This window comes from Pongo pygmaeus, chromosome 1, assembly GCF_028885625.2.
Source record: "Pongo pygmaeus isolate AG05252 chromosome 1, NHGRI_mPonPyg2-v2.0_pri, whole genome shotgun sequence".
NCBI classification, from domain to species: domain Eukaryota; kingdom Metazoa; phylum Chordata; class Mammalia; order Primates; family Hominidae; genus Pongo; species Pongo pygmaeus.
The window spans coordinates 80,057,592-80,080,779 of record NC_072373.2 but is presented as its reverse complement, the minus strand read 5'-3'; the positions used below and the strand labels follow the sequence as shown (position 1 = coordinate 80,080,779).

Below are 23,188 nucleotides of genomic sequence, written 5' to 3'. Positions count from 1 at the left end.
ATATTTATTTAGGTCTATTTAGACCTAACATATAATACATATCTAGCCACTGAATCATAGCAAAAATCTTTCTTGAGAGCAGTTGTATAAAAATGAAAGAATTCTGATGAAACATTTTCCCATCAGAGAATGCAAAGCAATTAAAACTATTAATATTAACCATAAACAAAATTAAAAGACACGTGACAAACTTAAGCAATATTTGTAACATAAAATTAAAATAGTTATTATATACATCGATCTTATTTGTTAATAATAAAAATATTAACAAATCAATTAAAAAATTGGGAAGGCCCATTTTGGTGGCTCACACTTGCAATCCCAGCACTTTGGGAGGACAAGTGGGGGAAGATTACTTGAAGCCAGGAGTTTGAGACTATCCTGGGCAAGAAAGCCAGACCCTGTCTGTATAAAAAATAAAAAATAAAAAATAAAAAAATTAACCAGTCATAGTGGTGCACACCTGTAGTCCTAGCTACCCAGGAGGCTGAAGCAGGAGGATTGCTTGAGCCTAGGTATTAAGGCTCCAGTGAGCTATGACTGTACCACTGAACTTTAGCCTGGGCAACAGAGCAAGATCCTGTCTCAAAAAAAAAAAAAGGAAGGAAGGAAGAAGAAAGGAAGGAAGGAAGGAAAGACTGGCAAGAGACATTAATGATCTGTAACAGAATGTGGATAATAAACACATGAAAAAATGTTCAACCTCACCAATATTCATGGAAATGCAAATAAAAAGAAATAATGAACCACCGCATATTAGAAGAACAATAATACCCAGTGTTGCTAAAAATTAAATGCTAGCTGGAAATAAAAACTTATGTTTTCTTAGAAGATATTTTGGCCAAAACAAAAACACAAGTGTTTATTATCTTTTGACTTAGCTATCCTACTTTTAAGAATGTAAACTAAAGAAAAATTCAGAGATGTGGGGAAACATTTACAAATATGATATCTCACATTATTTTCATTTGCTTACATATATTTTTATGTGATAAATGGGAAAAAATCTAAACATACAATTTAACAATATTTAAATTATGGTACATCCATGTAATAGAATATTATACAATTAAAAATAATTTTTGAAGAATGTTCAGTGACATGGGAGTATAATTATGATATATTAATAAAGCAATATGTAAATATTATATATATCATATAATCTCAATATATTATTTTTTAAGTATGTAGAGAGAAGTGTACCAAAGTGTTAAATAGTTATCTCTAAGTTTGGGATAATGGAAAGTTATTTTCATTTTTATACAGTTCAGTACTTCCTCAATTTTCTATAATAAATTTGTAGTATTATTAAGAAGAGAACTTTTTTAGAGAGAAAATCTTGACAAATCAAGAGAAAAGAGTAAAATATATATATATTTCTTAAATGTTTTTCTTAAAACACTTAAAACACTTACCTGTGGTATACAGTCAGTATATGCAAACATTGATTTAAAGCGGTCATCCATGCTTATGTGGTAAAGAACACACATTGCTATTTGTTTGTAGTTGTCATTGCCTAGGAATAAAACACCATGGTGATGATGCTATGAATACATATTTTTTATATAGCACACTCACATTAATGTACTACAACTTAAACTACTGAATAAAATCTTTATATAAACTTAATCTGAAAAATATTTTGAGCTATCTATTTCAAATCCAAAGTTTAGAGCAAGCATATTCATGTTATATGTGAAACACCACTAATTTCCAAGACAGAATGTCTATTTTCCAAGGTATAGTTTTGAAAAAGAAAATTAACCCTAGGAAGTAATTATTTTCATGAGTCCAATATAAAAACAATTGGGTCATTAGCCTCCCCATCTTTACTGTTTTATCAAAATATGTGATTAATACAGTTCATTGACAATGGTGATGTATTTGATATAGTAAATAAAAAAGCATCTTTCTACGAATCAGAAACTGAAAATATCATCCAAATGATAAAAGAAGTAAAGTAGTAGTTACAACAAAAAAATAAAATATATGACTATAAAATGCTATAGGCTATAACATAGCCAAAATATAGTATGAAGAATGTCTCAGAATTTCTAAGGTAAGATTATTCTGGTTTTATATGCTTTGAAACTGAAAAAAAGTGAATCAAGTGTTTTTCATATCAAGATTTGAAAAACAAAATGGGACTTTAATATATCATTTAATCCTACCTGCTTTCAGACAGAACATATTTTAAGGACCTATTTACGATCTCAAAGTTAGTGATAAAACTAGAGCCAGAAAAGTTGCTTAACTAAAAATTTTATCCAAAAAACAATATCCTTTTTGAAAATTCTGGGCCATGAGAAATCCTGAAGATATTCCCAAGGTAGTTAGAAATTCTTTAGAGGAAATAAACTAGTATTTTCTTTTCTTTTCTTTTCTTTTTTTTTTTTTTTTTTTTTTATAGAGACACAGTCTCACTCTGTTGCCCAGGCTAGGGTGCAGTGGCACAATCTTGGCTCACTGCAGCCTCTGCCTCCCAGGTTCAAGGGATTCTCCTGCCTCAGCCTCCTGAGTAGCTGGGATTCAGGCTCCCACTATCACACCTGGCTAATTTTTTTTTTTTATTTTTAGTAGAGACGGGGTTTCACCATATTGGCCAGGCTGGTCTCGAACTCCTGACCTCATGATCCGCCCACCTTGGCCTCCCTAAGTGCTGGGATTACAGGCGTGAGCCACCGCGCCTGGCCCTAAACTGGTATTTTCACAAGGCCTAGCATAGAACATGGAAGTTTTTCAGTAAGTATCTGTTGATTGATTCTGTTTTTAATATTTAAATATAAAAGCTGAAGAAATAAACTCATTTAATCAAAGATAGAAATTACTAGTTCTAAAAGGGGTTCAGAATTTGCGACAGATAAGATTTGAGACAGAAGTATTCAGTTTCAAGAGGTCTTTTAAGGATCACGCCTGTAATCCCAGCACTTTGGGAGGCTGAGGCAGGCGGATCGCTTGAGGTCAGGAGTTCAAGGCCAGCCTGGCCAACATGGAAACCCTGTCTCTACTAAAAATATAAAAATTAGCTGGATGTGGTGGTGTGCACCTGTAATCCCAGGTACTAGGAAGGCTGAGGCAGGAGAATTGCTTGTACCCAGGAGGTGGAGGTTGCAGTGAGCCCAGATCGTGCCACTGCACACCAGCCTGGGCAACAGAGCAAGACTCTGTCTCAAAAAAAATAAGCAAAAAATATAGTGATCTTCCATCTCTCAAATTTACTTTGAACTTCCTTACCATTTGATATATTTATCTAACATATAACCTCCATTAAAGCAAGGACTTTATTCACTGCATTATCCCCAGATGCAAGAATACTACCTAGCACAGAGTAGGTATTTAATAATTGTTGATTGGTTAATAATAATCATTTATTAAACATTTACTACATATCAAGAGCCATGCTAAACAGACTGCATGGCATTGAATCTCAAAACAATCTGTCAAATAGGTCTTATCATCCCTATGTTTCAGATGAGAAATCTACAGTTTAGAGAAAAATAAATACTTGCCAAATAGCCTTGTAAGTGGTTGAGCGGGGATTTAAACACAGGTCTCTCTGATTCCCAAATCTTTACCAGGTTATGTTACAATACTACTCTCAAACATTTTTCTTCCTCATTTGATGCTTTTGGTATTCAACATTTTTATATCACAAGGTAAAACTGTTTTCTAAGTAAGATATTATCAGGTATAAAAGACTGATAAAACACTGATATATGAGGGAATTAAACATGTTTTAAAAATATACTGCTTTTTAAATCCAGGCTTTTAGATTTTGCATCTTGCAAAATTGTTTGGCTAAAGCCTATTTCCTATTGCTTACAATAGCAGTAAGAACAACTCCTTGGGATAAGATAAAAACAATATATGTTTTTCAGATGAACGGACACCAGTAAGCATTTTCACCTTAAATAAAATCTATAAATTCACTAATTCAACTACTTGGGATACAACATATACAGGAAATACATTTTATTTATATGAAATAATATTTATTTATTTCATCTATTTTTAATTTTTCCCTATGGCATTATTTATAGAAAAATTAAATTTATAGAAAATTTACAGAATAGAGAGTCAAATCATTTAAGGTAAATTTCACATTTCTTCTATTGTTTGAAGAGCTTTACTACAAAATTTATAAAGAAGAGAGAAGCTGAATTAGAGTCAGAGTTAGGCTCTAAGGATAATGATTATTGACTAAGGTTAAAATAAAGCTAAGATAAAGTAATGTGGGAGAAAATAATATTTAAAGTCTTTGTTTAGGGGTAAGAATTTTATTTGGCGGGCAGTAGGTAAAAATTGTGAAATCGCTCCAAGTAAGAGAAAAGTGCAGACAAATAAATGTTCTTAACCCCAACAATTTTGTCCTTGAGTTTGAAGCAATCTAAATATGTAAGATTTATCAATTTTAATGTTAGATTTTAACAGACCACATTTTTATACTGTTGAAGGTACCAATTTATACTTATTCTAGTATAAGGCACATTTGCCATAGCAAAACTTAACGTTTAAACAGGTTCTCATGATACGTAGGTTAAACATGAAAAATTCCAACTTTATTCCCCAAGAAGGAAGGAATCCCTTAGTCTTGGTCAGACTGTATTTTACATTATTTTTTTCCCCCGGAAATTGAGATATTTGAAAATCTTTTCAAACAGAGTTTTAAAGCAAACTCTTATATTCTGAAGGAAAGTTTCTCTTTCCCTGTGATTCTAGTTATTTTCTATCTGTCATTCAGCTGTGGATAAGTCCTAGTCCTACTTAATTTTTAAAAAATATTTGAAGATATTTTCTCTAGTAATGGATTCACTGAAAAGTAGGATTCCAAGTAATACAACTTATTAAATGGTAAAAGAAACAAAGAGAAATCAATAACCAATATAAAAGATTCTTCAACAACAAAGTAAATAATCAAACATTAAAATTCAATGTGAGGCTAGGAATGAAACAGGAAGCTATTCTATACTCTAGGAGAATCTGTCTGCTGCTCATGTCAATGAAAAAATTCTAAAAAGCAATGTCCTGAGGTGGCACATCATTCAGGTAAGGTGAGAGGAAGGAAAGACTCACCTTTAAAACATAGGTACTACATTAAAAGAACAAGAAATTCCTGAACATTGGGAGAAGCTAAAAAAATTAAAATAAATAAAAGAATAACAAGGGAAATTCTCTAATTAATTTTATATACATGTACGTATACATATAGCTTGTGTGTGTGTGTGCAGCTTCCAAAGGCAAACTCAGGATAAAGGGTATCTGTTAGAATAGAAAGTACAGAGAAGAGTCCAAAAATTATAATAATTTCTACTGGCAGATGAATAATATAGATAAGAAGCAGTTCTCAGATATAACAATTTATATTAATTTTATATAGTAAAACTAAATGTCTAATTTCCAAAAGTAGGATGATTCATTTTGCAGCCAGTCCTAATTCTGCTCTTATGTACTTTCTCATTTTCCTTTTCTCTTCACACTTATGGTCAAAGGTGAAAGTTTCTTGCAGTTCTCCCACACCTTCCTACTTCTCTATCTGTGATCCTCTATTAAAAAAACTCTGAATACGTTTCCAATTTCCTATAATATTCATCTAAAATGATCATCATATCCAAAAGTTTGCTAAAAACTAAAGGACTGAAGTTAAGAGAAGCTCTAGGGACACAAGGCTACGGATAACTAATCTTTCTTATACCACAATTCTCTGAGAGAAGGTTAAAGAGAAAGGGTTAAACAAACAATGGTATTGTTCCTATTGCATGTTGAACATAGTTTTTCTCATTTAGACCTTACAGTAATTAAAGGGGTAGGTATTATCTCTGATTCAGAGATGAGGCAATGACATTCACGAAGGCTATAACCCTTTCAAAAGGAAACACAGATGTGAATCTGGGATTTAAACCTAGGTCTGACTATAAAGGTCATGCATGTACTTTTAACCGAGCCTTCTAGGAGGCAGCAGAGGGAGTGAAATCAATAATGCCAAATAAATGTAAGTTATCATCATCATTCCTTAGGGCAAAGTACAGGAAGGAGATGCATCTAGAGGGACTCCGTGGACCTGGGACTCATGGGGAAAAGGGTGAGAAGATTGGCAGTGGTGAAGAGAAGAGATGAAATGGAGAAATGCAATCAGATATTTCTCAGAGGACCTGTGCCCAGATATAGCAGGTTCCAATGGATGAAAGAATTTCTTGATGGGGCAAACTGCATTATCCCCCAAGCAGTTTTGAGGACTAGACCTACAGCAGCCTAAGTTCTGAAACTCACTCTCACTAAATTGGACAATAACTGCATCAATCTGTGATTTTATCAGAAAAACAAGGTGCTAGAAGCTTAAAACGTAGGTAGACTGATAAAAGCAATACTCTAACATTGGCTGACAACTCAGGCTCTGGAGGCAGAATGCTCGGGTTCAATCTGTGGCTCTTCCACTCATTAGCCATATAGCCTTGTGAATGTTATTTAAATTCTGTGTTTCAGTTTCATCATCTGTAAAAATGGGATAATAACTGTACCTACCTGAAAAGGTTGCTGTGTGAGGATTAGATGAGAGAATCCTGGTAAAGCAATTAGCACTAAGTTTGACATACAATAAATCAATTCAATAAATATCATTTCTTATTATCATTATTATGTTGATGATAACATTTTTTCTATTTTACTAATACAACAGTACTATCATGTGTTCCTAATATATATGATGCTTTGTGTTTTTTATCCTCAAGACTTGAACTGTAGTTAGAAGTAAAGTAAGTTGGAGAGGCAGCCGAGATTTCTGAGATAAGCTAGACACAGTTCAGAGGTATACTCTGAGCCTATGGCTGAGCCACTTACCTTTCTACCTAGTCACTTTCCTATAAAGCTCTGCTGTTTGGCCGGACACAATGGCTCATGCCTATAATCTTAGCACTTTGGGAGGCTGAGGCGTGTGGATCACCTGAGGTCAGGAGTTCAAGACCAGCCTGGCCAACATGATGAAACCCTGTCTCTACTAAAATATAAAAATTCGCCAGGCATGATGGCAGGTGCCTATAATCCCAGCTACTCAGGAAGCTGAGATGTGAGAATCACTTGAATCTGGGAGATGGTGGTTGCAGTGAGCTGAGATCATACCACTCCACTCCAACCTGGACAGCTGAGTGAGATGTCTCAAAAAAAAAAAAAAAAAAAGAAAAAAGAAAAAAAAATTCTGCTGTTCATAAAATTTAGGCTTAGGAGAATCATCTTATACCTGAGGCTCTACTCAGTGACCCATATGTAATAAGAACCCATCATCATTCTCTCACTCTCATAGAGTTATAAATCCCTTAATGGAAAAAAAAAAAAAACTTTAGCAAAGAAAATGATCCCCTCTCAATCCCCCCCTCCACACACACATTGAGAAATCTCTTATCCTTTCAGGTTTCCTTCTTTTAATGGAACTTACTTTCACTCCTAAAGTGGGGAACAGTCATGGAGGTGATGGACTATCAAGCAGACGAAAGAACAGACAGAAGTCTGAGGACACCGAAGACAAACCTCACAATTAGCTACCCTGTTTCATTTACCTTTAAACAGCATGTCCCAGGCAAATAAAACCTATATGAGCAGAGGTGTTTTCCCCATGTTTTAGCTGAACACAACTGAACAAAAGAAATCGGACTACAACTAGTGCTGCATCAGATATATATACATATATATACACACACACACACACACACACACACATATACACATTTTTTTTTTCTTGAGGAAACAGTGTGAAAGGAGGTGATGACAGAGCTAAGGGACTATAATATTCTAACTCAAGTTGCTAATGTGTCTTCTGGATTTTATGTGAGTAAAGGTTCCCCTAGAATTTAAACAATTGATTTACAAATAACTACAAATTTAATTTTCCCCCTTTTTGTATTTAGTTAGGGAATGAAAAAGATATAAACTGGCATTTGGCCTTTTATTCAGAAAAATACGTAAATATTTTACAAATGGTCTTGTTACCCACATATTATCTTGATGATTCTAGTTCTATCCTACAGTTACAAATCACGTATTTTCTTTCTCTTCTAAATAATTTCAATATATGAAGACTACAGTATATAAACCATATGTATCTTATTCACTGAATCATAAATGATTACATAAATAATCAATACTTAATAAAAATGCAGCCTAGAACTTCACGGCATCTAGCAGATATCGGACACCTACAACAAAAAAGACAGGCATTTTAGAACAAAAGTGAGTATGTGGAGTGGGAAGATGTCTGGCAATAACCTGAATTCATCTATTCAAACACAGCTCTGCAAAGAAAGTAAAGGCTCTTTGGCAGCCAACATTTAATATTACGACTTAAAGGCTAATTTGCAGATCACATAGCAATAAACAGCTATTAGAGAGATTAAATGGTCTAAGTAAAATAAAGAGCTTATCTTTTATTGTAAACTAATAGTCTTCTTCATTCACTGAAAGAAAGAACATCTGAGTTCTTACAAAATAAAGCTCAAGAAAAAAAATCTTATATACCCTAAGTGAATTCCTACAAGAAATGAGGATTGGAGGGTATGATTTTCTCATAAGAATTCATGACTAGAAGCCATAAACTGTAGCTAACCAGCTATGATTCCTCTACATGCTACAAATGGCAGACATTTCAAAAAGGCTCCTTTAAGACATAAAGACATCAATTATTCCCTAACGGCATCCCAAGTAAAAACAGGCTGCCAACAGTCAGCATGCTGGCACAGCACCAAAGACTGTGAATTTTAAGCAAGGGCAGTGAAAAGACTGAGTATCTTGAGAACTAGGTTCTTAATGACTGGAGGTGGATTAGTCAAATCTGTTCAAGTAATAAGGGCAAGGTAGAAAAAAAAATGGCCTAGTCATTATGATTCCTTTGGTATTTATGGTAATAAACATGAATCATGATGAACTCACTGGCTATTAAACACAGAGGTCATAAGTACTTCGATAGGATTTCCACAGGAATTCACCGTTAATTAGCTGGATCATTATTTGAAAGTGTTACTGAATTATCTTAGCATTTGTGCAGCCATTCCCCTCAAATTGGTCATTCCCAGCTGAGGGCAGTTAATGCCTTAACAAACTGGTCATTAACTCCAGTAACTGATTTTGTGGGAATTATTGCACTTATAAAGTACACTCAAGAGTTTATAAGAAACATTGCGTCTTTTTTTCTTTTTAAAGAAATTTACAGCTGTAGTTCAGCTGGAGCTGCTGAAGGAGAAAAAACAATCAGCTCTCTGGGCTGCTCTCACAATCGATTTTCTGCCAATTAAAGGGCAAAACACATGCTGATGGGTTTTGAATTTTAAAATGTCTTCAGTTTTTTCATCTCTGAAGTGATCAGTAAAAACACCATTCAATTACTAATTTTGTAAGACAGTTGAGATTTTTCATTCACAGTTCAGTCAAGCAGAAATACGAGTTCTGAACACGAGAACTCAAAAGCCAAATTTCCGCTTCTGCAGTAGATCCAGCCCAACACTGTGAAAACAAAGTGAGAACACAAGTTATGGGCCACATTATTAGCCAGATTCTCATTCCCTTCTATACTCTATGTCTTCTTTCAAAGTAGAACACTCCCTTTGATGTCACAGAGGCTCCATGAAAAGATAAGAGAAGTGGGAATATAAGTACATCTATATTAGGATAGAATAGAATTAAGGTGATATATTACCCCTGGAAAGTCTATATGAATACAACATGCTTCAAAATTTGCAGGTGTCTTTACATTTATTATGGAGTTAGGGCCTCTAAAGTTCTATCAATACAGTGAAAATGCCACAGGCGAAAACCACCACTTAAAAGATAATTGCAACAATTATTGAACATGTTAACTACACACTGACACAGACTAAAAACACACTGAAGTTATATCAGAACAGCTTTGATACGTTTCCATATAATTTTATGCTTAACTTATTAGAGCATATACTGCAGATATATACTCAGTATAAACAGATAGCCTTAGTTTAAACTTGAATTTGCACAGACCAATGTTTAAGACTGTAACTATATTGGATGATCTCTTTTATAATAGATTTGTCTATAGTTGAGATTTGAGATGAACAGATAAAAACCAACAGTTGTTAACCAACAGTTAAGGGAAAAAAATAACATAATTTATAGGTTACAAAGATCAGTATGAAAACATTAAGGACAACAATAGTTTCTGAGGTACAGTGATTCATGGATAAGTAATTTTTTATGTCCAATTATTTAATTCTAAAAGTATGAGAAACTAACATTGCAGATCTACCAGTAAGCTAAACACTCTGTTTTTAGAGACAGTCACTAAATTAGTACTCTTATATACAACATTTTTGATAGATTTTCATTTTAGTATGTACAACTGTACATTTTGCCATGCAGCTTATTTTTCAACATATCTTCAATTATTTTATTATGTCCTCTGTAGAATTTTTATTACATCCATAGAATACAAGTTATTTGCAATAAGATCTAAAGAATACACATACTTGTGGTACAAATGATAAGGACCAAAATAAAACCCTTAACAATGACTGCTTTCTAGCCTATATGTCCAAATCATTGACTTAATATGCTTTGGCCAAATTTTACCATCTAGAAATGGAGACACCCTAGGCAATATTCACACACACACAGTATTGGAACCAGCTGGTGACAGAAGAATCTTAAGAAAAAAGGCTTCTTGATTTAATTGGGAAAACAGGAGGAAGCATAAATTTTACTGCCATTAATAACTTCAAGCAATCTTGATATGAGTCTACCTCACCCTGACGGCCAGACATGTGCTTTCTGTTAAACTGTTTGCCACTTCTGACCCCTATTGTTTGCTCACTTGATCGGGTAAGAAAATGTAGGTTTATTTATAGGATAAATGAGGCCTATTAAAATTGAGAAACAGTGTAGTAGTCTATGAGGAGTTGCGTTCTGAAACAGATGTGTGAAATTCCATAACAGTTCGGTAATAAACAGACCAACCAAACCAATTTATTTTTTTAAAAATCTACTTTAAGTTTCTTAAAGAAACTATCATAAAGGCAACCTAGTTTCAAAAAAATGGAAAACACTTCATTTTGCTTGGAAATCATTATTCTGACCATTTCCAAACAGTTTTTAATAAGTCAGAAAAGGCAAAATGTTGCTTTCTTCACAAAATAAAGTTTCATTTTTTCATTCTTTATGATGCTGTTGGTAAATTAAAAGTTAGATCATATTAATATAAAGTAAGTGAATTTAACATTGTGGAAAAATTTCAAAGGTGTTCAGAAGTTAACTTTGTCAATTTTCTTTTAAAGACATATGACAGAATGGTCAAAGGAAATAACCCTTAGTTTTTATATGATCAAAGTTTAGAGTTCAACAGTATCTGCTCTGGTAATCTCCAAAAATAAGGGAAATCAGATTTGTCTAAACCGGAAGAAATCAAACATTTATCACTTAACTCTTGACCTGGTCTGACTCCTTACATGCTGATGAAACCATTCTACAGCTCTGTAAAATGCCCCAAACCCATATTACCTAAATGTAATCTAGACAAAAATGAATCAGGTGCCATTCTTACTCTCAAAATCAATTTTGGGTCTACTCACAGAATACAGAAACATTTACATCAATTTGGAACACCTTAGAAACTCTAATTTGTCTTCCAATGAAGACAATATGGTCTAACATTACTGACTAAAAATTAGACCTTTTGAAATTATTCACATAAAATTGTGAAACAGGCCCAATGTGCTATTGAATTTAGGAGTCCCAATTTTCCTGTCATAACCAATAACATTAGTTTCTGCACAAGCCAGCCATGCAAACTGGCACAGACTTAAAACTCTTAAAGTTAGAAGCATCAAAATTTACACAGGTAGAACGAAGAATCAAAATTTACACAGGTAGAACTCAGAATCAAAATTTAAATGATGGCTCAAACCTTCATACTAGTAGCTTTCAGTGCCATACATTTATCACTGACCAGGGTGGCTCTGCTGATTAAAAGATAACTTTAAGAAATATGTCAGAGCTATTAACTTTTTTAGTTAATTTGCATAGGTTTATAAATTATATATGAAAATGCTTAACACAAGTTAGGTACACCAGATGAATATTCATTGGCTCAATTTATAGCTATTATAATTATTCTAAGTATAGAAAAGCTTAGCAACATCTATTGGTAACACTACTAATTCCTCAGTTTTTAAGGATGAGAAACATTTTCATCTCTGCTTATTATAAACGAGCTAAGGAGGTATCCCAAGGCAGGGTAATTCTGTGATACTGGGTTCTAATTATATGGACTTCTGAATACGTTTAAAGAACAGTTTACTAACCTAGGATTAAGACTGTCATTTCATCTATTTCAACAGTGGTTCTCAAACTATCTGTGGTGGTGAGCCAGGTTTTTTTATTTCTTCCCCTAACATTTTTATTAAAGTATAATAAAAATGAAATTAAACAAAAGATATATAAAATAGAAGACGCAAATTTTTATTATTACATTCAGGGGACAAAATCTTATTCAGTCAAACTGCTATATGTGTCTAAGTGCTTACTTTCAATTTTTGGACTTGCTCATTATAGACCAGTAACAACTAATAACAAATAGACCAAGTATTGCCCTGTGGATCATACTTTGAGTATCACTGTATTAGAAGATTCCTGCCCTGAATTCACTGATACATGAGAAAGCTATAAAATATAAGTGAAATTAAGGTGTTATTTCAATGTTTAAAACAAACCCTCTATAACAAACCCTCCCGGCCATGTGAGGTGACAGTCCGCCCCTACTGGGGGGTGCCTCCTAGTTAGGCTACTCGGGGGTCAGGGACCCACTTGAGGAGGCAGTTTGCCCATTCTCAGATCTCAAGCTGCGTGCTGGGAGAACCACTAATCTCTTCAAAGCTGTCAGACAGGGACATTTAAGTCTGCAGAGGTTACTGCTGCCTTTTGTTTGTTTGTGCCCTGCCCCCAGAGGTGGAGCCTACAGAGGCAGGCAGGCAGGCCTCCTTGAGCTGTGGTGGGCTCCACCCAGTTCGAGCTTGATGGGACGTATCTCAAAATAATAAGAGCTATCTATGACAAAACCACAGCCAATATCACACGGAATGGACAAAGGACGTATCTCAAAATAATAAGAGCTATCTATGACAAAACCACAGCCAATATCACACAGAATGGACAAAAACTGGAAGCTTTCCCATTGAAAACTGGCACAAGACAAGGATGCCCTCTCTCACCACTCCTATTCAACATAGTGTTGGAAGTTCTGGCCAGGGCAATCAGGCAGGAGAAGGAAATAAACAGCATTCAAGTAGGAAAAGAGGAAGTCAAATTGTCCCTGTTTGCAGATGACATGATTGTATATCTAGAACCCCATCGTCTCAGCCCAAAATCTCCTTAAGCTGATAAGCAACTTCAGCAAAGTCTCAGGATACAAAATCAATGTGCAAAAATCACAAGCATTCTTATACACCAATAACAGACAAACAGAGAGCCAAATCATGAGTGAACTCCCATTCACTATTGCTTCAAAGAGAATAAAATACCTAGGAATCCAACTTACAAGGGACATGAAGTCCCTTGAAGGGACACCTTTTCAAGGAGAACTACAAACCACTGCTCAATGAAATAAAAGAAGATACAAACGGAAGAACATTCCATGCTCATGGGTAGGAAGAATCAATATCGTGAAAATGGCCATACTGCCCAAGGTAATTTATAGATTCAATGCCATCCCCATCAAGCTACCAATGACTTTCTTCACAGAATTGGAAAAAACTACTGTAAAGTTCATATGGAACCAAAAAAGAGCCCACATTGCCTAGTCAATCCTAAGCCAAAAGAACAAAGCTGGAGGCATCATGCTACCTGACTTCAAACTATACTACAAGGCTACAGTAACCAAAACAGCATGGTACTGGTACCAAAACAGAGATATAGACCAATGGAACAGAACAGAGCCCTCAGAAATAATGCTGCATATCTACAACTATCTGATCTTTGACAAACCTGAGAAAAACAAGCAATGGGGAAAGGATTCCCTATTTAATAAATGGTGCTGGGAAAACTGGCTAGCCATATGTAGAAAGCTGAAACTGGATCCCTTCCTTATACCTTATACAAAAATTAATTCAAGATGGATTAAAGACTTACATGTTAGACCTAAAACCATAAAAACCCTAGAAGAAAACCTAGGCAATACCATTCAGGACATAGGCATGGGCAAGGACTTCATGTCTAAAACACCAAAAGCAATGGCAACAAAAGCCAAAATTGACAAATGGGATCTAATTAAACTCAAGAGCTTCTGCACAGCAAAAGAAACTACCGTCAAAGTGAAGAGGCAACCTATAGAATGGGAGAAAATTTTTGCAACCTACTCATCTGACAAAGGGCTAATATCCAGAATCTGCAATGAACTCCAACAAATTTACAAGAAAAAAACAAACAACCCCATCAAAAAGTGGGCGAAGGATATGAACAGACACTTCTCAAAAGAAGACATTTATGCAGCAAAAAACACACGAAAAAATGCTCGTCATCACTGGCCATCAGAGAAGTGCAAATCAAAACCACAATGAGATACCATCTCACACCAGTTAGAACGGCGATCATTTAAAAGTCAGGAAACAACAGATGCTGGAGAGGATGTGGAGAAATAGGAACACTTTTATACTGTTGGTGGGACTGTAAACTAGTTCAACCATTGTGGAAGTCAGTGTGGCGATTCCTCAGGGATCTAGAACTAGAAATACCATTTGACCCAGCCATCCCATTACTGGGTATATACCCAAAGGATTATAAATCATGCTGCTATAAAGACACATGCACACGTATGTTTGTTGCGGCACTATTCACAATAGCAAAGACTTGGAACCAACCCAAATGTCTAACAATGATAGACTAGATTAAGAAAATGTGGCACATATACACCATGGAATACTATGCAGCCATAAAAAATGATGAGTTCATGTCCTTTGCAGGGACATGGATGAAGCTGGAAACCATCATTCTCAGCAAACTATCGCAAGGACAAAAAACCAAACACCGCATGTTCTCACTCATAGGTGGGAATTGAACAATGAGAACACATGGACACAGGAAGGGGAACATCACATACCGGGAACTGTTGTGGGGTGGTGGAGGAGAGGGATAGCATTAGGAGATATACCTAATGCTAAATGGCAAGTTAATGGGTGCAGCACACCAACATGGCACATGTATACATATGTAACAAACCTGCACGTTGTGCACATGTACCCTAAAACTTAAAGTATAATAATAAAATTTAAAAAAAAAACCCTCTATACCCAGGTCTAGAAATACTCAAAACTGTGAAGAAAACTGTTTTCTGTGTCCCTGATCTCTCATCTGGCAACCATTAGCCCCCTCAAGTCTTTCCCTTCCTTTTCTCCCTCCTTATCATGACTAACATTTGTATACGACTTTCTAGTTATCAAGTAAATATATGTTTATTCTCTTATCTGATTCTCAGAACAAACCTATTTTATCAGAATAGGACCTATTTTATCCCCTAATTTTCTAAATAAGACGAAAGGTTCAGTGAAGATCAACTGACTTGCCTAAAGTCACTCAGGTAATAAAAGGCAAAGGGAAGACTCAAGCTCAGCTCCTTTGATGTTCCTTCCTTTCATGTGTTCCTTTCATCCTTTCATCCATTCATCCCTCTAACCACCCACCAAATATTTACTGAGAACATACAATGTGCTAGACATTGTTCTACGTATTAGGAGTAAAGAAGTGAAGTAAAGAAGTGCCATGCTAATGGTGCTTCAATATTCTTCATCTGCCTCTTCCTACACATTGGCTGAGACTGATGGAACTCCATATTGTCATAAAGCTTATGTTGTTGGGGCCTGGAGGGTGGACATGGGAGGTGGGTGGTGCACAGGTAGTAAACAAGATGATTATATGGAATTTATATTCAATGATGATTAAGTACTATGGGGTAGCAGCTATATTTTGAAGATAGAGCTGACTGGATTCCTAAGAGTTTGGATAAAGCACAGGAGGGAAAGAGAAGGGCTGAGGATAACTCTGCCAGTTTTGGTCCAGTTAACTAGAAAGATGAAGTTACCATTTAATGACATGAGAAAGACTGTGAAAATAGTAAATTGAGGTGAGGGTAGGGTAGAGATCGGGAGCTTAATTTTGAACCTGTTAAATCTCAGATGCTAGTAAGGCATCCAAGTAGTAATATCTGGACCAACAAAATCAGGGACGAGGCTGAGATTATTTCTATTGCTATTTAGGAGTCATCAGTATAGGCAGAGTATTTAAATGGAATGAATGAAGTCAGCAAAGTAGTAAGCATAGATAAAGTCCAAGGACTAAGCCCTGGGGGCATTCTAACGCTTAGAAATTGGAAAGAAGAGGTGGAAGCAGAAAAGGAGACTGAGAAGGACTGGATATTTAGGAGGAAAGCTATTAAGAGTACTGAGTCCTGGAAAACCAATGGAAAAAGTTAAAGAAGGAGGGAACTGTAACAAATACTGCTCATAGGTTGAGTAATATGAGTACTAGGAATTGACCATTGGCTTTGGCAATGTGCAGGTCAGTGGAACTTGACCAGAGTAGTGTGATGGGGTGTTTGTGTGGGAGGTGAAGGGTGGGAGTGACAGCTTGATTGGAAAAGATTCAGTAGTGTGTAAAACAATGAGGGGAGGGGACAGAAAGAGGAGAGAAAGAAGGAAGTGGGAAGAGGGAGACAGAGAGGGAGATGGGCAGATACAGAAAGAGAAACAGAAAGAGATAGAGAATAGGGAGAGAGGGCATATTAATATATATGAAAGGGAAGAGGGAAAATGAAGACAGGAAATGAAGATAACTCTTTTGAGGAGAGTTGAAATGGGAAGAAAAGAAACAACATGGTAACTAGAAGGTAAAAGAAGTGAGAATGAAAAATAATCTTTTTTACAATTGCTACAAAGAGAATAAGACATCTAGGCATACAACTTAAAAGGGATGTGAAGGACCTCTTCAAGGAGAACTACAAACCACTGCTCAACAAAATAAGAGAGGGCACAAACAAATGGAAAAACATTCCATGCCCATGGATAGAAGAATCAATATTGTGAAAATGGCCATACTGCCCAAAGTAATTTATAGATTCAATGCTATCCCCATCAAGCTACCAATGACTTTCTTCACAGAATTAGAAAAAAACTACATTAAATTTCATATGGAACCAAAAAAGAGCCCATATAGCCAAGACAATCCTAAGCAAAAAGAACAAAGCTAGAGGCATCACACTACCTGACTTCAAACTATACTACAAGGTTACAGTAACCATAACAGCATGGTACTGGTACCAAAACAGATATATAGACCAATGGAACAGAGCACAGGCCTCAGAAATAATGCCAAACATCTACAATCACGTGATCTTTGACAAACCTGACAAAAACATACAATGGGGAAAGGATTCCCTATTTAATAAATGGTGTTGGGAAAACTGGCTAGCCATATGCAGAAAACTACAACTGGACCCCTTCCTTACACCTTATACAAATATTAACTCAAGATGGATTAAAGACTTAAACGTAAGACCTAAAACCATAAAAACTCTAGAACAATACCTAGGCAATACCATTCAGGACACAGACATGGGCAAAGACTTTATAACTAAAACACCAAAAGCAATGGCAACAAAAGCCAAAATTGACAAATGGGATCTAATTAAACTAAAGAGCTTCTGTACAGCAAAAGAAACTATCATCAGAGTGAACAGGCAACCTACAGAATGGGAGAAAATTTTTGCAATCTATCCATCTGACAAAGGGCTAATATCCAGAATCTACAAGGAACTTCAACAAATTTACAAGAAAAAAAACAAACAACCCCATCAAAACGTGGGAGAAAGATATGAATAGACACTTCTCAAAAGAATACATTTATGCATCCAACAAACATATGAAAAAAAGCTCATCATCACTGGTCATTAGAGAAATGCAAATCAAAACCACAATGAGATACCATCTCATGCCAGTTAGAATGATGATCATTAAAAAGTCAGGAAACAACAGATGCTGGAGAGGATGTGGAGAAATAGGAACGCTTTTACACTGTTGGTGGAAGTGTAAATTAGTTCAACCATTGTGGAAGACAGTGTGGCCATTCCTCAAGGATCTAGAACCAGAAATACCATTTGATCCAGCAATCCGGTTACTGGGTATACCCAAAGGATTATGAATCATGCTAGTATAAAGACACATGCACACATATGTTTATTACAGCACTATTCACAATAGCAAAGACATGGAACCAACCCAAATGCCCATCAATGATAGACTGGATAAAGAAAATGTGGCGCATATACATCATGGAATACTGTGCAGCCATAAAAAAGGATGAGATCATGTCCTTTGCAAGGACATGGATGAAGCTGGAAACCATCATTCTCAGCAAACTAACACAGGAACAGAAAATCAAACACCGCATGTTCTCACTCATAAGTGGGAGCTGAACACTGAGAACACATGGACATCACACACCAGGACCTGTCGGGTGGTGGGGGGAAGGGGGAGGAATAGCATTAGGAGAAATACCTAATGTAGATGATGGGTTGATGGGTGCAGCAAACCACCATGGCACGTGTATACCTACGTAACAAACCTGCACATTCTGCACATGTATCCCAGAACTTAAACTATAATTAAAAAAATTTAGTTAACATTTTAAAAGCTGACATAAAAATTTGGAACATTACTCAATTTAAAATGTACAATAATACCACACACAACAGAAAAAAAAGTGTGAATAAACTCAAAAATTCAGAATTGTCCAAAAGAGTTCAACAGTGAAATGCCACTATTATTATTATTATTATGTATGCACTCTGTAAAACACTGTCATCTGTCACTATGTGATGTTTAACTTTTATCCAAGAATGAAGGCCCTTCCAAAGAACACATTTCAATTGCGTATTTATGCTTGCTCTTGTGCTAAAACCATCCTCAAGCATATCAAACAATCCTCAGCTTATGAAATCTCTAAACCAAAGCAAATGAGAGGTGCAACAAAATATGTGCATGATACATCAGAGAAAAAGCTAGGAAAATTTAACTTTTCAAGTTACTTTTGAAACACTATCAGTACATATTCTAGGGTACTGAAGAATACACTATGACAAGGAATTTCCTTGCCATTTTCCAACCCAGGATAGTCTGAGGTAAGGAAGCAACCCTTGAGACATATCAAGGTCAAATGGCTTAATAAGTTTTGACAAGGAAAAAATGTTTTTGAAGATCTGATTCTTGGATAAGCCAAAAAAATCTTTAAACACTTTTAAAAAGGTAACACTATAAAAATCCCCAAAAAGACTGCATCTAACAATTAAGTAAAGCCAAGTTTTGTAGGTCCAATTCAATTTGCAGATAATCACATTTGCTGAAACCAATGGCTATGATAGATCTCCCAGATGGTAGCATTAAGTTACCAGACATAAAGTGTCTGTCAAAGTATAGGAATGATAGAACTGAAATGATTTATAACTGATACTGAAACTAAGCAGAAATAAATTTAGTATCCTTATGAAATCTCAGGAAATTAACATATTAAAAAATAAGAAATGAATAAATTTGGTAATATTTAAGAGAAGGAAAACAAAGGAATATTCAGATATAAGGTTTTCTATGGAACCAATTAAAATTTTAGATTTTCTGCACTCTTAGGGAAAGATCAAAACTACTCAAATCAATTTCAGCATAAGATAGAAAATTTAAAATAATTATTTATAATATTCTTTACAAATCCCTTTTCGTGTCTCTGGTGTTAACAGAAAAAGCTAAAATCAAAATTCTTAAATGAAATGCTTTATGTGACAAAACAATATTAAAATAATTTTTGGTTCTATTGAATTACAGTTTCCCTTAGAGCCTTCCATGGAAAAAGGGCTGAGCTATAACACAATTTCTCCTTTGCCTTTAATTATTCAAATCACAAAACCTTAATTATATATATTTTTTTCAGTTTGTTTTCTAAGTAAACTTTGAGTGAAGTTATTCAGTCATTAACACCAATCTCACAACAGCAGGGGTCGCAATGTACTAGTTAAATGTTTCAGGAAACTGAGAAGCAGATTAACTGTTCATATTGCATAGATTTATTAGAGCACGAAAGATTCACAACTCATTGTACTCTAGTGAAAATAATCTATCATTAAATATAAAAAAGATTTTTCTATTGTGGGGGTCCCCAAATTATAATAAAGAAAATCTATTTAAAAGCTGATAGCATTTCTAGTTGAAACAGCATAAAAATCACTTATGTTAAGTTCTACCATATGCATTAGCTCCACAGAGAGGCTTCTACACCTCTTAAAAAATAAGTAATTTCTATATATGAAATAGGTAATTCTTTAATTCAGTCAACTGTCAACTTGAACATATATTAAACAGTGAGTTTATTTCTGAAGAAAAAAGCAAACTGACCATTCATATCTACTGCATACTTTTAAATTCTTTTCTCCACAGGGAAGAAAATGTACCCCAAATACTTTAAATATTTGATTTACAGAAGGTTTCCGCCGTTGAATTTCTTTAAATTTTAATTCCATGTAAATCACTCCAGTTATTTGCCAAAAAATAATCTAAAATAATTTAGATTGTCTACTATTTAACACATTAAAAATCAACTAAAAATAAAACTTAAAAAAATCCATCAGAAACAGTGATATTTCTGAAGGTTTGAAGGAAAACAAGTCTAACCACCTCCTCTAGTTCATTATTTTTCATCAAACCAACCAGGAAGACAAAATCAATGAGTAGCTAATAACTAGCATAAAAAAGGGAATACAGTAAAATACAAAGTGTCCATTGCAAATAGAAAAGGTAAATACTGTTTTGTGAACATTTTTGTTTAATTACATATATTAAACAAATGTTTAAATATATATCAAATATAATATGTAATATATAGACATATATTGACATGTGAATATACATGTATATAAACATATACACATCACGTACACATGTGAGGGTTGGGCTACACTGTAAAATATACATTTAAAATAATATACTTTTTTAACCTTAGGAAAAATATATCTTACTATGGATTGAGGTAAAAAATGTGTGAAAGTCAGTGCTCTAAATAAATTTTTCTTGTCCCTTTCAAATTCATGTCCTTTATAACACAGTTTCCTTACTATATCTTTTGTATAAGCATTGTAGCCAAAGACCACATATGTTAAATGTATCACTGAATTACTCAATTGAGAAGTTTAGCTTATTGTGTTAGGAGTTAATGATTTAATTATCCACACATGTAACATATATAATAACAAATGTAAAAATGACCATTCTAGTAATATCAGCAAATCAATTATACACTAAATGCAATTTCTTTGAACATAGCAGAGAGATACAATTAAGCAAAATCAGTTTCTTCAGAGTCAAAAGAAATGTTACAAGGTCCACACAGTAAAACTCAAGAACATTACTAGGAAGAGAACCCTTGGGGAACTCATTTGTAATTCATTTTTTAAAAATATACAATTCAAATAAGTTCAGTTGTCAGTTTCCAAGACCGCAAGAGAATAGAAATAGATTATTATAGAAGAGAAAAATTGCTGCTATAGAAATGCTGCTGGTACAGAAGAAATGTGAAGTGACAGCCAAGGCCAGGGGAAAAACAGAAAAATTGTATATAAAAATGAAAAATACACGGCGTTCTGGGGCCATTTACCAAGGAGAAATCCTTGGGCATGGTAATAATATTTATGGCCCTGTATAATAAATTATCTTCAGACTTGCAAACTTTAATAAATGATAGTAAGAACAATAATAGCTACACACATTATAGCCTTTGAACCTAGGGACTCTGGCTCCAAATCCCATGCTTTTAACCACTACACTATACTGCTTCTCACTAAAATTTAAAATTACGTTCAAGATATTAAAGTAAATTTCAGAAAATACTTTAGAAAACAAAAACAAAGATATAATTGATTTTCAAAAGACCTTCTGCTATAAACTGAATGTCTATGTTCCCCCAAAATTCTTATGTTGAAACATAATCTTGAATGTGATAATATTTGGGGCTGGGGCCTTTGAGAGGTGGTTACGTCATGAAAGCAGAGCCATCATGTATGGGATTGGTGCCTGTGATAGTCTGTTGGCATGCTGCTAATACAGACATACCCAAGATGGGGTAATTTATAAAGAAAAAAAGACTGGGGAGGCCTCACAATCATGACTGAAGGCAATTGAGGAGCAAAGATACATCTTACATGGTGGCAGACAAGAAGAGCTTGTGTAGGGGAACTCCCATTTATAAAACCATCAGATCTGGTGAGACTTATTCACTACCATGAGAACAGTATGCGGAAAATGCCCCTATGATTCAATTATCACCACCTGGCCTGGCCCTTGAAATGTGGAGATTATTACAATTCAAGGTGAGATTTGGGTGGGGACACAGCCAAACCATACAGTGCCTTTAGAAAAGACACCTCAAAGGCTCCATTTCCCCTTTTGCCATGTGAGGACATGGTGAGAAGACAGCTGTCTATGAACCGGGAAGCAAGCCATCCCCAGAGCCTGCATCTGTTGGCACCTTGATCTTGAACTTTATAGCTTCCAGAACTGTGAGTAATAAATTTCTGTTGTTTGTAAGTCACCCAGTCTATTCCCTTATAGAAACCTGAACGACCTAAGATAACTGTATGAAATGATTAAACACCCTCAATAATATAAGCCTGGAGAACTTATCAAAAAAGATCCTTTCTAGATATCTAGTGTTTTCGGATTCTATGTATTTTTCTTTTGATGATAATTTCACATATTTGTAATTTTGTAATATTGCATTATCTCATTTAACTTTTCCCTATTCATATATACTATTATTATCTACACACTGAAGATGAGAAAACTGACATACATACATATATATATATATAAAATACATATATATATATATATTTTAGGTAATTGCACAATACCACATAACTGGTATCTGATGAAGCCAATATTCAAAGGCATATAGCCTGGTTCCACAATCCTAGCTTTAATCAATGTGCTCTGGAATACCACAGTTGCCAGATGGACTACATCCTGTAGGATTTGCTATGATGTGTCAGGATGTGATATTTAAGAGATTCTGGTAATCCTGAAAACCCCAAAATAACTTTCAGGATCATTTTCTTGCTCATCAATGCTCCAGTTCTACTCATTCCAAGCATTTGTCCACT

At 34.8% G+C, this 23,188-nt stretch overlaps 1 protein-coding gene across 4 annotated transcripts in view; it reads right to left on the bottom strand.

Moving 5' to 3' along the window:
- The window catches only part of KIFAP3 (kinesin associated protein 3), a 165,353-nt gene that overhangs the window by 68,988 nt on the left and 73,177 nt on the right, over positions 1–23,188 (bottom strand). For all 4 annotated transcript variants that reach the window (XR_010123156.1, XM_054495339.1, XM_054495347.2 and 1 more), the window contains exon 11: positions 1,416–1,516. Coding sequence is in view for 3 of the 4 variants with exons in the window: in XM_054495339.1 (XP_054351314.1) it covers positions 1,416–1,516 (101 nt within the window). In the remaining variant the exon portion in view is untranslated. The remainder of the gene's footprint in view (positions 1–1,415; positions 1,517–23,188) is intronic.